Source organism: Bactrocera latifrons, unplaced genomic scaffold (assembly GCF_001853355.1).
Source record: "Bactrocera latifrons isolate USDA-ARS-PBARC rearing strain unplaced genomic scaffold, ASM185335v1 scaffold_281, whole genome shotgun sequence".
NCBI classification, from domain to species: domain Eukaryota; kingdom Metazoa; phylum Arthropoda; class Insecta; order Diptera; family Tephritidae; genus Bactrocera; species Bactrocera latifrons.
This window is the reverse complement of record NW_017536419.1, coordinates 255,356-271,686: the sequence shown is the minus strand read 5'-3', so window position 1 is coordinate 271,686 and position 16,331 is coordinate 255,356. Positions and strand designations below refer to the sequence as shown.

The following is a 16,331-nucleotide window of genomic DNA, read 5'->3' as shown; positions in this document are numbered from 1 at the left end:
AGACAATAATTGCCGGAGACCTACTATTTTAATTTTATTTTAAATATTGCATGTTGATTAAGGTAAAGAAATCAAACTTATTAACAAATTTGAGTTTATTTGTATAATACATCTTTATTCAATAAGACAATGCAATTGCAACTCAAAGAAAACAGTATATTATTTTTAATAAAATGAAAGAAAAAGTTAATAGTTTGTTGCAAACCCATTACTCTCAATAACTACTTTGCATCGTAGCGGCATTGAATCTATAAGGTTTGGTTTTCTCCATGCCTCTGATCTGTACTTGCTACATTACTGCGATGAATAAAGTTCGTAATTATTCGTGAGATTGACGATTTGTCTATTTTGTACTTTATAGAAATTTCTTTTTGAAAAGTTCCGTTATTATAATAATCAATAACACCTGCTCGAAGTCCTTCACCGAATTTATTTGCAGCCATTACTTTTTTTCTGTAAAAAATTAAAAACGTGTTTTTGCAAAAAAATAAGCGCAGAATTATGCTCAGTAAATGTTCTAATTTATTTATACTCAATACCGTTAGAAAAAGAATCGAATAAAAGAGAAATGAAACGAACAAAACGGAGTTGCAATTGTTTTGTCTCGGCGGATTGCCATAAATTTTAATTTTTTTTTCAAATATAACCAACAAAATTTAAATCACAATAAACATTGCAAAATATCGAACTTCAACGCTGTAAATTTAAAAACAAGAAACAATAAGCAATTCAAAGGAAAAATGGCATTGTAACACAAAAAAAAATCTAGGGCTTCGCTCTAGTTGCAAATGTTTTGTCCGATACTGTATATACAAGATGCGAAACTATATTAAAACACATTTTTATTTTTTCATTTTATCTTAGAAGTGAATATATCAAGCATTCCGGAAAGAATGGTCACGAAAAAAGTGCCGAAATATAAGTATGTTTGTTGATTATATAATAATAGCTTTAACGTTTATCATCTTAAAAGATATGATGCAAGAGCATCTGAGTTATAATTCTAATTGTTTTCTTTTAGAAAATTGGTTAAGTGCTCAAAACATCAAAAAACGCCAAAATTGTTATGGTCGGTCAAAAGCAAAAAATTATGGGAAAATGTGCGAAGAAAATTGTATAATCCGAAATATACTACTAAAATGTGTAATAATGCAAATGAGAGCATTGGGGTGTGAGTTGTTTTTCCTTGCCTGGCGTTGGGTCAGTATTGTCGTAAGTGTGGAAGAAATTAGAGTCCAAATGCTTAAAGAATTTAAGCCACCTTTTGTTGAGGGAGAAATGCTTTTAATATTACACACACGGTTTTCTGACAGTGCAGTTGAAGGTTTGAATTGGGCTGCGCAACCTGCAGACTTAAATTACTTAAAAAAATTTGTGAAAAGTAGTCATGAAGCCCTGGAGTTTTGAAAAAAGATAAAGTCTGGACGGTACTCGATCTTGTAAAAGAAATGCTAGGAGTAAGTAGATTCTGTTGCCATACGTTTTATAAACATAATTGCTTTGAAATATTTAATCTAATTTTGAAATTTTTTTTTGTATAAAAATAAATTTTGGTTTTGACCCTTTTTTGTACCTAATCAAATTCCAATTAGGTCAGATATTCCTTTTTGATTTTTAATTTAAAGTTCCTTTTACGTTTTTAATGAAGACTAAGATGGGGATTACATGATGCATATGTATGTAAGTACATATATAATAATTATTCGTCTACATTTTTTAAGAATTTTAGTTAAGTTAAATTCAGAGAGCTGCAATGAGTATGATGAAATCAGAACAAACAGTCGTGCCACAAATGCAATCAGCTTTTTAGAAGGCGAGATAATAAGGTGACACTTACATATGTATGTATATCGGGACTTGCGAATTTTGTATTTCATATAAAAGTGTTTATTCCTGAATCTCTATTTTGTCCCATTCAAAGTAATGTAATCTAAATACATATATTGCACTTCTGCCAGCGTTTTCCTAATCCTTAGAGCACTTAAAAAATATTAGGGGTATTCGCTTGCTCTTGCAAAACCCTTGCACGGTTCCTCTTGCATATATTTCCTCTTGGTGCACCGGAACAACAACAACAAACACACGCAGAAAATTATTTGCAATGGCTGTAAAATATGTCACGATATATTTGCAACCCTGTTTTAGCTGTCATTTTACATAAAGACATATTAAGTCGTTAAATTGTTGAGGAATGTTAGTTTTAAATAGATTTTATAATTTGTACTTAAATTATAAAGATTTGTTACAGTTTTTTTGGATAAAAATGTATGCAGAAGGTGCCCCAATTCACAGTAGCCAATGCATAATAGTCATTCACAATCAACCATTCATATATCACTAGATTCTGCAATGGGTGCTCTCGTGCCCTTGTATATTTCGGTATAGTATTTTTGCAATCTGCAATCTTGCAAGAGCACCCCTAGTATGATCTTGGAGAAGGAGGAAGGATCTCTTCAATCGTAGCGTAGAGTCGTTCTTTCATGGGCGTCTTCAATTTTCTGAATAAAAAAGGGGGTCCAGGTCTGCGAAATCCGGTGACTTTGGCACCATTAATGTGTTGTTTTTGGTCAAATATTTGCAAAATTCAAATATTCAAAAATTAATTTTTGTATTTCCACAAATCCAAGTATTTCTGACGGATTGCTTCTAGCACATACCCAAATCATTGGTTAAAATCGAATGGCGGGTCAATTTGATTCACTTCATGAATGCTTTCGTCTTTTCTTGACGTACATATGCGGGCGTTGGGCATGCTCTTCGTCGTTCACATATTTCCTACCTATGTATATATGTACATATGTTTAACATTCGTAATGCGTACGTGCACTTAGTTTTATTTTTCACACAAAGTTTTACACAGATTATTTAATAAATTTTTTCGAATAAGCAAAAATCGAAGACGAACAGACCTACGGACCTTGTCAGTGTAAATAATGGATATAACATCCAAAAATCGAACATCGTGTTATTTAAAAATTCCCAACACACTTTGTACAAACGATGTACAAACTGAGAGATAAAAATAAGGTTTTGGTAGGGAACTTTTTGTTTTTGTGAAGGGTATAAGGATCCTGCATCAGCTTCTTTGTAGAATATGTTCGGACGAAAGCATACCCCACGATTGGAATTGAAGTGTGCTTTGCCCAATCCACAAAAAGGGAAGTCCCGCAATCTGCGCCAACTTAACCTCTTCAACATCGCATATGTATAAGGCTCTATCGAGCGTATTTTGTGAAAAATTAAAGGCCACCCTTAACAAACTGATTAGACCTTGTCAGTGTGGCATTAGGCCTGGAAAATCAAGAACTGACCAGATATTCACCATGCGCTAAATCTGTAGAAAGACCCATGAAAAGAGGATCGACACGCACCACTAATTTCGTCTATCTTGGAATAGCATCAACGCCAACAACAACGTCAGCCTCGAAATTCAACGCAGAATATCTCTTGCCAACATGTGCTACTTCGGCAATTGAGAAGTAAAGTCTTCTCTCGATTTGTCTCTAAAAATCACTCATTATTCCCGTCCTGCTATACAACTATGGTGCAGAGGCATGGACGATGACAACAACGGATGAGTCGACGTTAAGAGTTTTTGAGAGAAAGGTTTTGTGAACGATGTATGGTCCCTTGCGCGTTGGCCACGGCGAATATTGCATTCGATGGAACGATGAGCTGTATGAGATATACATATGTGGTTTTGCATGTACGACGCCATTGACATAGATAGTTCAGCAAATTTAAAACAGCGGCTACCCTGGCTTGTACCTCCCGTTGGCGTCACATTGCAGAAAGAATGAACGACTGGCGCGCTGACTATAACTGCAACTATAACCGCGTAACGGTCTGTAAAGAAGATATGCAACCGAAGTTAACGGTTTTTGTTTAGTATATGTACGTACATATGTAGGTACATTGCTAGAAGTTCACAAGTTCAACTTAATTTCAAAAGATTAACTGGCACTCGGTGTTGTCTAATTAGAGACGCCATAAAAACGAAAAGTAAGAAAAAAAGAGAAGTTTAGGCCATAAGAATTCAAAAGGGAAAATATTAAATAAAATTAAAAAAAAAACGTATAGTTGCCAATTAAATTAATTTGCTTCAGTATTTCTTAGTGTTATTTTCATTTTTCGTTTCGCTGTCATCGTTATGCTATACTCATACATATGTACATATATGTATGTATTTCGTCTACAATTACAGTTTCAGTTTCGCTTCAATTCAAACCAATTTATTTTTCACATTCAATTCAATGCATTGAGATCAGTTGACTTGAGTGGAATATAATTCAACTCTCGTTGACAAGTAAGCACATTGATATGTATACAAATGTGTTTACATATATGTTATGTATGTATATAATATGTACGTTTAAACATAAATATTTAGGTATATAAATTGTCGACAAATGTTGTGAAAGCTTCCCGCTGTGATGTCATTTCCATACTTTCAGAATTATTTCGTTATTGTATATACATACATATGTACATACATACTCATATAATATCGTAAGTTGAATTGTAAATTTTGTTCACTTATGAATGTTTTACATAACTTAACAAACTAGCCGATTTTTTCCTTCAAAAAGTTGCAAAAATACAGAAATTAAAATTCGAAAAATTCGTTTGGCATTATCTGGGAAAAGTTATATGTATCTTTATGTAAGAGTCCTTGGTTTTTCGATTTCGTGTGAAACAGCACTACATTACAGATACCACTGAAACCAACCCTCTTTTTTCTGAGACACGTTCGAATAATTTCTGCCATCGTCGTATTATGTAATACAGGGCCACGCTCGAATTGTGCTGTTAAAACAAATCGTCAATTTTCGATATAACGTACTGCTTCCATTCAGTAAGGTTTCAGAGTTTTGTTTTGGAAGCCAGAGATAGTGGGGTTTTGTTGGACCTCCGCAATAACCGGTCTGGCTATGTGTACAGTGATTCCATCTTGCTGAAAGTGTACGCTATTGAAAGATTACGTCTTCGGCGCAGTTCTGGGTAAAAAAACTTACTCAACATCTTTATAAGTTTAACGTTGCCCATTGACCGTTACATGGTAATACGAATAGAGATACGTATCTATGGTATGGTCTTCTTGCGATACTTTTTAAAAATTTAAATAATTACCTACCAAATAAAAAAGTTAAAAGAGTTATTACGGTTTGTTTTTGTAGCACGATTTGTGCGCCATCCTGTATTTCTTAGTAGACATTTTTCATAATATTCTTCGAATGTCATACTTTAATGTACTATTGATTTTAACAAAGAATTTTTATTTCTGTCGTCACAAGGAATTTAACGAAATATTCTTGGCTTTCATAACTATTTAAATTTAAAACTAATGGATGTGTTTATATAAATAAGTGAATATCAATTTATCTAGCTTATCATGGTTCATATATGAACTTTTTAATAGCCAAACTTCATTTTATATTTGCTTAACAGTTATACATTGAAACAATTATTTATTTTGCAATGTTCAATTAACTAATTTATGACTTAAGTGTCGTTACATTCACTTTACATTTTGTAGAACCATTTAATTGAAGCGAACGCTTCTTTGAAACACCAGCGTGTGACTAAAGTTCTTAGCTGTTTATTGATAATATACATATAAAATAAAACAACTTTCTGTGCATTGTGAACACTATGGGTTTTGCGTTATTTCTATAATCTACAAATATCTAAAGTGCTTATTTAAATTTATTTAGTGTTTGTTTTTATGCTATTTTTTATTAGAATTATTTAGTTAAAAAAATTGTCACTTCTCTCTAAAATTAACATATAATTTCTAAAACATAACTTGCTTTGGTAAAATATTAAAATACTGTCAATCCTTTGTGAAAGACTCGTTATAAATTCGAAAGTATGTTTTTAAATATGAATTTTTTCGTATAGATAGCTATAGAAATATATAAATGTTAACATTATGATATTCTTACAAGTAATTATTAATTATATTAAATAAATAATGATTTTTTAACAATATAATACGTTACTTACTAATTATGTCTTACTTCTTCTTTTCCAGCGCTGTATCAATTTAGACTTTGGGTGTCCAATAACCAGTAGAATGTGAAATCACAAAGTACATACGAATAAAAAATATGGATACGAATTAAATGCCGTATGGTAAACGTGATATAAATTATAGCTTGTGTGTGTTTGAAAGTTTGTTCAACGAATTAATATTTTAAACTTCGTTATGTGTAACATAAGATAGATAGATAGATATCCTAGCCTTTAATGTGTCGCCGGTGTACCAACAAACGCAATCAGCTAAAGACAATGGACCTAATTTACGAACTTGGCTTCGTATCCGCCTTTTCACTAAGCAATTTCCGTTTCCGTAGAATTAAATCAAAAATTAAAAATCGTTATTATTAAAAACCCATCATGTATTATTTTAATATTAATAAACACAATTTTAATTTATATTTTTTTCTTTTTTTCTACAGGATGTGAGGAAATAAAATAAAATGTTTTTCTCCGCTTAAATATATATTTAAAAAATATCATACATATTTTTGGAGAAAACTTGTGTTCTTGCAAAAATAATTCATAATAAAATCTAAAAATAAAACTTAATTCAAAATCCATAAAAAATATTCCAATAATTTAAAAATAAATAAGCTATAAAGAGTAAATTATTCTATTATATTATTTATTATAAAAGATAAAATTTAATAATATCAATTTTAATCGCAAGTGGTTTTATGGAAAAGTTAAAGTGAATTTCAAATATCATACGAAAATTAAAATATAGTGGCTAAGCTTAAAGCTTTAGTAATAAAATAAAATTTTAAGAAATACATAATTATAAATAATTGTCTTTGGTAGCGACAGCAAGCATTAAGATCTGGTCAGTTTGAAAAAGTGCATAGCTTCTTATAAGGTGTGGATAAAGTTTGCAGTTTGAGTAAAGAAATTATAAGTGTTAAAAAATACAAAATTTCTTATAATATGGCAATGATGTTGTACAAAAATTAATTTTAGAATTGTCGTGGAAGTTACCAGCTATTGCGGGCTTCGGGGCAGAGGCTGTGGCGCATGCGTGTCCGATATTCGTGAGTGTATACAGCGGTCTGTACTGCGCACGTAGGAGAGTGTTTCGTCGTTCCGATACAGTTCCATCGCGTCGTTTCCGTTCTAATCAACTTGATATAGTTTATTCAGGTTGTTACGACGTTTGAGTCCTTTAATAAGCGCCGTCGAATTGCCTTTTGTCCCCATAAAAAAATCTTTTATGTTTGTGTGTGATTGTTGATTTTGAAATCCATAACGAGCTATTTTAGTGAGTGCCATCGAATTCTTACATTTCCCGCTATCGCCGTAATGAGGTGTGCTTTTGCTTGCGGCAGCACAAGCAGCAGCACCGAAACCGGCAGCAGCAGAAGTAGCGGGAGCAGAAGTTCGGCATGAAATGGAAGCGGCCATACGCTCATCAGTGCAGGTTGGTGGTCCACCACCTACATCAGGTGGTCAACAGCAACAGCACCACCACCAACAACAGCAGCAGCAGCCGCAGCAACGTGGCGGTAATCCGCAGCAACAATCGCACTTGCATGATAATGGGCCATCGCCACAACAACAACAGCATCAGCAGCAGCAGCAGCAGTATCATCAACAACTTAGCAGTCTACCCACACACCATCATCAACATCACCAACTACCGCAAACGCAGCAATCAGCTGCACAGCAACAACAACAAAATAATAATAGCGGTACTAACAGTGCGCAACAGCAGCATCAACAGCAACAGCAACAACAGGCTAATATGTCAGCTTATCAACAGCGCATGGCGTCCGGTCCGTCGCAGATTCACAGGTGAGTGAACGTTTAATATATGTATATTAGGACCGTTTTCTCAATGTCTGATTAGCAGCTATTTGTTAGTTAAGTTTAGGTTAATTTAACCACGACTCCTTCCTTTAGTAAAAAAAATTTTTTTTCTAAGACGAAAACACAATAAAATGTTACTGATAACATTGTGCAAAAATCTGGTCTGAAACTATTGATAATGGATACCATCGATAGTGTGCAACCGTATTTGGCAAACTTCGATTAACAATAGATAGTTTTCGATAGTGAAAACAAAAACATTTATTATAAAAAGCACTTTAGTCAAGCTGCTACTTATTTTTGTTTAAAAATAGCATCATATCCACATACTTAGGTTTAAATCTTGACCTTCGGTCCGTTATTGTATGGCGCCAAAAATACCTTGTCATAATCTTCAGTGGTGGTTTTAAGTCGTGTGCTCAAATCTGTGATAGAAATAAGGTATATTCATTAATCTCATTCTTAGTTTCTGTAAAATATAAAATAATAAAATATAAAATAATAAGAGCAAAATAATTGCATATGCTTCAGATGACATTTTTTTGTCTCTATTTTTTTTTTCTACAAGGTCAAAAAACGACGATCTGTTGTGTCATCCTTCTGTCGATTCGTTATTTTCAGGGCTTCTCCTTTCGTTTGCAAATATAGTTGAAATTTCTTGCTCCAGATATTTTGCTGCTTCACTTGCGTTGTTAGTTGACTGAAACCCCTCACTCATGAACCTAGGGTCAAAAATTGTGCCTATTCTTGTAACGCTTCGTAATTCATATAATTCATATGGTGTTAATCTGTTACAAACAGAACTTTTTAAAAATTTCCTAATCATCCAATACCTTCTGTATAGAATTAGCTACATGTATTCGTTGTCTTATAATTTGTTGAATATTCCAGTTTTTACGTTGACAGCACACACGACTTAAGTTCAAAATTGAAAAGAAAATGATAAGTGGTGGTAAGGTAAGAGTAGTTTACAACATACATATATCGTGCATACAGAACGAGTACAAATTTTTTTTAATTTTTCATCAGACACTATGCTTAGAGCGAAATCGATATCTGTTTTTCTTTTAGAGTCATTATCATATTCAACGGCTCTACTAAAATAAGACGTAACGGATCAATCGCGTTGAAATCGTGTCAATTGATCACGCAAGTTACTTGTGTTCCCACTTGTTTTGTATTCCTTACCACATTTAATGCATTTGGCCAATTTTTTATCTGGCGACTTTCCAAAAAAAAACTGAAAAACCTTTGAGAATCTCTTGAGTGTAATTCCTCCCTCGTCGTTTTTTTCACTTCAATTAGTTCATCCGAATCTGTTTAACTATTGTGGTGTGGGCTCTTGCATTCAGTTCCTAAACGATTGGAAATTTAACATTAGAAATTAATTTTTAGGTTTATGCTTACATTTCCTTATTTGCTTTGTATTTTTATCCATTTTTAAATTTCTGGGTTTAACTTTTTCTATTTTCTCTGTTAACTTTGCCTTGGATTGGCAATGAATATGGGCAAAAATACATAATCAGGGGTGTTGTGAAATCTGAAAGTTGTCGGAATCAGAATTGAAACTGATTAAAAAAAGCGGTAGGTGTCATGAATTCAGATATTATTGGTTTGATATTTGAAACAGAATTTGTATCGGTTTTGGGTGTCACGGAAACCAATTTTATCGGCTTTGCTGTCAGAAAGAAAGCAAGAAGATAGTCGCTCACAGATTTGAAATGTAAGTTAAGAAATATAGTAATTTTATTATTTCGAATGAACTTATCTCTATTTTTATAGGGGAAAACATAAGTTTAAAACACGAAATGTTTTAATTATTGAGTTTTTGTGAAAAATATGGATATTTAAGGGGGGAGCTTGCTTTAGAGGCTTAATAAAATCGATTTTTTTCGGGAGGGAAAGAAATAATTGAATAAGGCAAAATTTCTAGGATTTATAGTTATATATTTAAACATCATCCGCAAATTTTTTTGTTACGAAATATTTTGCATTTTGCCTTTGGGAAGCAATTGACAGACGCTTCTCGCATGTGCATAGACGGCGGGCGGGATGCAGGTCGCGATTTATATCGGAAACAAAAAATTCAAAGAGATTCACATTTTTTAATAACTTATGTTCAAGTTAAACTAGGAAATTTCAAAAAAAGGGTTAAAATTCTAATTTTTTTTTTAAATTTGAAAAAAAAAAATGTTTTCGGATTAAAAAATTTTACTTTAAACATAGTAAACTTTGACCCAATTCCATACAACGTTTAGATTTTTTAATTTAGTTTTTTTTTCGCTTTCTGCCAAAGCGCTCATAAGTATATGTATCTGCTAGACGCTCGGTCACTATTTCCCTTCTAGCTTCGACAATATTTCGAATTCCTATCTATAACTTTGGGGAAATATTCTTGGTAATTTTTAAAGAGATTTAAACAAAAACAAAAAAAAAAAAAAAACAAATTTTAGAAGCTTCTAAAACAGGCTCCCCCCTTAAAGAAGATTTACAAAACGTAATAAGCGTAATTTAACACTCAAACGCGTCTTTATTCATACCATAAATGTGATCTCTTAAAATCTTTCTTTAATTCGGAACTCATTAAAAACTTTAATTGCATTGCTTCCAAATGTAATGATTTTTATTCCACAACTCTGCATGATGCCAACTAGGCATTACTACCAACTTGCCAATCACGAAAAAGTTGGTTATTGGCCGGACTGTTTTGACATTTGTTTGAACAACGCTATCTCTGATCGTAGATCGAAAGCAAAAGAATACAAACTGCTGAAAACAATCGATAGTGCCATCGATAATTTCAGACCTCTAAATAGACCCATATAGGTGTATTTCAATTTACTTTAACAATCAATGCGACAACATGTCTATAGAAACCGTTCTCAGGACAGTCGGGTCTACGTAACCGCAACGGATCCGGATTTTTTATACCGTCAAGGGCTGTGTTATTCTTGTCTGCATTATGTTGTATTAGTAAAATTAATCGAACTGAAAATTATGATAAAAAGTTTTAATACGTATATACAATAGCAGCATATCTAATAGTAAAACTTAAAGGCAGGTAAAATATTCACCAAATCGCATGGACCATTGGTAGAAAATAACGTCAGTTTAGACAACCATTAAACCTTGCAAAACAAAAAACAAAGATTTTAACATCATAGTATTAGCACGTTATGAAGAAGCTATAATCTCACAACGTCCGCTGCATGTTTGGTGTCGTTGGCTTAATGAAACCAAAACCTGTTAAAACCAAATTTTTCGGCACATTGCTTTTAATAATTTTGTAAGTGTTTCCATATCCGTCCTTAATATTGTGATTGCGAATACAATACAACCAGAGTTTCCTACTCCACCACCTGTCATACTTCACACCTACTCCAAGACGGTGGACAGAAAGTTGGTAATTTTCTCTGTTGAGGGCTGTAGGATTTTCAGTCCTTTAGTATGAAGGATACCAAACTTGATTCCAAGATTCTGGTAGCATATTTAAATGTTTATTTGCGAATGCGATATATACATATTTGTCGGTTACGTAGGCGAGAAGTGGTTGCCTAATATCGTGTTTTTTCAATATTTTTCTGGCAATTGAAGCGCCTATGATTTTTTGGAACTCTTGCTGAGCATCAAAGGTCACAGTTATCGAGACATTTGCCTTCCAAAGTGTTAACTTTGGAGGATTCCAAATATTGGCTTCAAAGTGATTATTTCTCTTTCTAAAAAGTTTTTGATAATTGTACATGATGTTCAATTTATACCGGTGGATTTTACTTTTTGTACTTTTACGTATGACCTAAAACTAATTGCGATAGATATAGGTTTGTATATATAAATAACCTCTGTGATGAGACGCGTTCAAATCCGGGTGATTGTTTGTTTGTACGTTCGTCCGTGCAAGCTGTAACTTAAGTTAACTTAAGTTGTATAGAAAGCCTGATGTTCGAAATCCTGATATTAATTATATAGGGGTTGAATCAAGTTTTCGCACAGTTTTATCCATTTTAAGTACAAAGAACGCTATATAATTTCAATTGAGATGGACGGACAAAGAAATAGTTAAACGGGTTTCAACTCCACTGGCTTTCCTGAGTATATATATATTTATAACTCTATATCTATCTCGCTTTTGGTGATACATGCAACCGTTAGGTGAACAAAACTATAATAATGTGAAGCAACATGTTGCTAGTGTATAAAATATTTACTTGCAAGAAAAGTAATCAGAAATATTTAGTTTTCAAGTAAGATTTAGTTATTGATGAATTTTCTCATCACTGGTAAAAATTTAATTTAAAATGTGCTTACAATGGCGTCGATTCATGCAGTACACCGCTTAATAGAAGAAAATGAAAAGGAACTGTGCTTGGAACCAGGTGTAGAAGCTATTCGTATACATTTGCGAGATTTTGATTTAGCAGCCCATAGCCTCAAGTAATTGAGTAATATTTGCTTGAGAGATAATGAAACCAATTTGGGAAATTTAATTCAGTCTTACTTTGCATATTTTATCATTACAAAAACAAATCAAGGAAACCAAAAAAATATAACTTCCATACTAATGAGTAAAATCATCGTTAAAAATAAACAATTGGATTGTGGTTTTTATATCCTTAACACGGTATATTTAGTTTTCTACGTATTTTGTAACGTGCAGAAGGCAACGTCAGAGACCCTATTAAATGTATATATATATAAATGATCAGCGTGACTAGCGGAGTCTATTTAGCTATGTCCGTCTGTCTATATGTATACTAGTTCGTATTGGTTTCTTAGTTTTTGAGATATCGATATGTCCTTTTCTCCAAGAAGCTGAACATCAGAACATCAGATATATAGCTGCTATATCCTAAAAAATGAACGATGAAAATCAAGGGTTGTTGGAAACTTTTTATTTGAGAAGGTTATTCTAACGTTCCCCCTTGTGGTAAATTTTAAAGTAAGCATCTTAACATCTTATATCAGGAGATACTGACATATCGAGTCTTTCATTTAATTAAGTGAATAAGGCGAAAGTCCAAATTAAAAAAGTTTAGCTGAAGTCGATATTAGAGTTGACGACGTCTTTTATAGTCGATATTTGTTCGTTTTTATCTACTTATCTATGTACATCGGTGCAAGCGAAAAAAATCATTTGACATGGACATCGAAAATAAAATCATACGTTATAACAAATGGGGGGTGTAAAAAAGAAAAGAAAAGGCGACGCATAGCAAAGCAGTGCAAACTGGCTTAATACAATAGCTTGAGCTTTTATTGCTTCATCCGCCATTAAAGTCAAAGAATAAGCAAATCAACTCAGAATCGTAACAGTTTACGAAATCGTGATAAAATCACAGATATTTCAAGAATTTCAATTCTAGTAAAATTTTTCCGTTTCTTCTGCTTTCTTACTTCAGGCCATTTAATACAATGTGTAAGCTAATCCGCGATGCTGCTATTACCTCGCTCCTCAAGTAATAACTAAATGTGACGTGCGTGTTATATAAAATATTATATACAATTTTATATATGTGTTTGTGTATGTACATGTATAAATTTATACTCATATACGAGCTTATTTTTTCCACATCCATTTAATATCTAACGGCGACAAGCCAGGCAGCTGGTGCAAAGTAAACGAAGAAGATAAGCCCATATGAATCGCGAAAAATTATGTAAATGGATGATGGCAAAGTTGAAAATTGCTTGCCATGACGTACCAGCAATTTAACGCACAGTGTGATGGGAGCGGGCGCACGGAACTTTCGTTGCGTTCTTTGTTGGGTGTTGAATTTGATTGTGGTTAGGCGGTCGACGTTGTTGGAGCTTTTATTGTATGTTACTAACCGCTGACTGGAGCTTATGGTAATTTCTCAAATTTTTTATACAAAACTGAAACTCAGTAACGACATAATTTTGCTGACATAACGACAGTGAATGCGAGAAGTATCATAGCAAAGCGAATAGGACAGACGGCAGCAAAATATCGAAGTACTGAAATTTTGCACAGTGAAAAGAGAGCGCAGAAAAAGCGTTTACTCTGAAGAAAGTGGACGTCAACGATAGTCGACCCAAAACACATGCTCAGACTATAGTTAATATTTGTAAGTGGAGTGGAGTGGTGTAATTTACAGCGTCAAAGCACCAACTTATACAAGTGTACATACATATGGATAACAGAGAAATTAAGAGTCATCGAGAAGGTTACTGTGTGATAGAATTGCGCATGTTGTTAAATAATATACATATTTTTGAAAAGGAAAGCCTCCGAAAATCGTTTTCTTATCTTTTCTGTACTTAAGTCGTTTTTATAGTATAAACTGATATAAAAAGAGCTTTATTCTGATTTTCATCAGGGATCGTCTCAGTGTGAAATTTTCGATAAATATATTCCTTTTGTTGGATTATCGGGTAGTTACACCGTAAAAATCATTCTATCAAATTTTGAAATCGAAATTCAAATTGTTACGGTGCTACAGCGTTTCTTGTAGAGTGGGATCCAATCTTTAAGCGCATTTTTTTCAGAATGGTGTTTTTCAAAACAGTTTCCGCTCTTAAAGGAAGAGTATTTTCAATTTGAATTGAACATTTTTATCGTCATTTTCTATCGGTCCATGGAAGCTTTTAAATCTACGGACTGAGAGCACCCAATATATTGTTTATTGTTGTTAATCCTTACTTTGTATGTATCCAATAACACTGGTAGACACATAATTGACATAAAAATTCTTAGGTGTTTCTAATGCAGTTTAATACCCTGAAGTCAAATCTGAAAACATAATTATTCTATCACCCACAGATATTCTGTAACTTGCGGCTTTACATTTTACAATACATAACATTTCATTTGGGGTACTCGCAACGTGTCATAAAGCATCGTAAAATCATAAAATCATAAATTTTTATATTAGTTTAAAAAATGTGTTGTTGATGCAATCCTAAAATAACTTTACGCAAATATAACTCTGAACGCTATGTTTTCGGATCGTTATAACCTTAATGAGGGATGATCCTTCTCTTATAAAATGGAAATATAGAGAGAATTCTCGCCTGACAATAATAACTGCACGTATCAAAAATGGGTTGAATCGGGTCAATATTTCCCTGAGCCTCCATACACCTAATATGTATTAAGATTTTCGAACTTCCAGGTGACTTTATACAGCATATGTATGTACATATATGTGAAAATTGGGTGAAAACTTGATCCAGCGCTGGATCAGGATTTTCGAACATCCGATTGACTTTACTCTACTTATATACATTGGTAATTATTTGTGAGGGACAATGAAACCCAGGGAAAATTTTTTTAGTATGTGGCATGATAATAGTATAGATACGAACGAACGGCTAGTCAGTTGTCTCCGAGCACCTGGAGAGTCAGGACAAATATTTTCCCACGACGTGTTTCTCTGCGTCGTGCAAGCCGAAATTGCAGCGTTAATTAGAGCAGAAGTACGCGATTAAATTCTGTATTAAACTCGATAAATCTGCTATAGAAACGTTGGATATGATCAAAGAGGCTTACTCAGTTGTTGCTTTATCAAGATGTGGTGTGTTACGGTGGTACCAGGCCTTTTTGGATGGCCGGGAAGAGGTCGCTGATGAAGATCGTACTGGGAGACCTGGGACTTCGACAAACACCGACAATGTGTCTCGTGGTGTGGTATCAAGGCAAGTGGAGTGTTAGTTTGCTTGTCGATTACTGCTTGACATTGTTGAGGGATACTCCAAAAAAAAAAAAACATCGTCGAAAAACAGCGACAGTAACATTTTAAGGAACTCTTTGGTTAATAAAATAATATCTCTATCGCTTTTTTTTTGTTTAAACAAAAATCCTCATAGCAAAAGAACTAAAGGTGATAGAAGAAATCTGTAGCTTTTTTCTGCATTTGTGCCAATTTTTACATAGTAAACCTTTGTTCTGTTCATGTCACAAAAAACAAGTGTACTTTTGTTTACCAGTGTAATAAAATAATCTATAGTCTTCTGGCTGAAATCCTACCTGCGCTGTGTGTTTGTGGTGCTATTGCATATCCGCCCTCCGTGCGCTTGGATTTCCTCAGATTTAATTTTTTTTTGTATACTTTCTATATTTTGCTTTCTTGCCAAATCTGTCACAATTTCTCCATTTCCAAGAGACGAGCTAAGCCGATTGTGTGAAAACTACCACAGTATACAAATCCGGGTACGTAGACCCGACTGTCGTGGGAACGGGCATAATATTTGATCTTTTCCTTCAGCTGCCAGAGCTTCTGCTGTTTATTATCATGTTCTAATACTTACTTTCCAAGAAGGGAATTAACCGAAGTTAGCCCCGTGGAAGGCAATGACAGCTAAATACGTGAAAAAACGAATAGGTTTTATTTACTCTCGGGCGTTCTGAAAAACTACAAATGCGTTTTCTAAATCCATGTTTCTTGAAAAAGTTGTAAAGGAATAAACATATACAGCCCTTGAAAACACGATGGAAGGCTGTTTTTAATTTAGAGTTTTGATAAACCATT

At 33.4% G+C, this 16,331-nt stretch overlaps 1 protein-coding gene across 1 annotated transcript in view; it reads left to right on the top strand.

The window, feature by feature from the left end:
* The first annotated feature begins 6,687 nt into the window (after nt 1-6,687).
* Nucleotides 6,688-16,331, top strand: part of LOC108970108 — a 150,299-nt gene continuing 140,655 nt past the window's right edge. Inside the window, exon 1 of the mRNA XM_018935259.1 lies at nt 6,688-7,830. Coding sequence (XP_018790804.1) covers nt 7,427-7,830 — 404 coding nt within the window. The 5' untranslated portion in view covers nt 6,688-7,426. The remainder of the gene's footprint in view (nt 7,831-16,331) is intronic.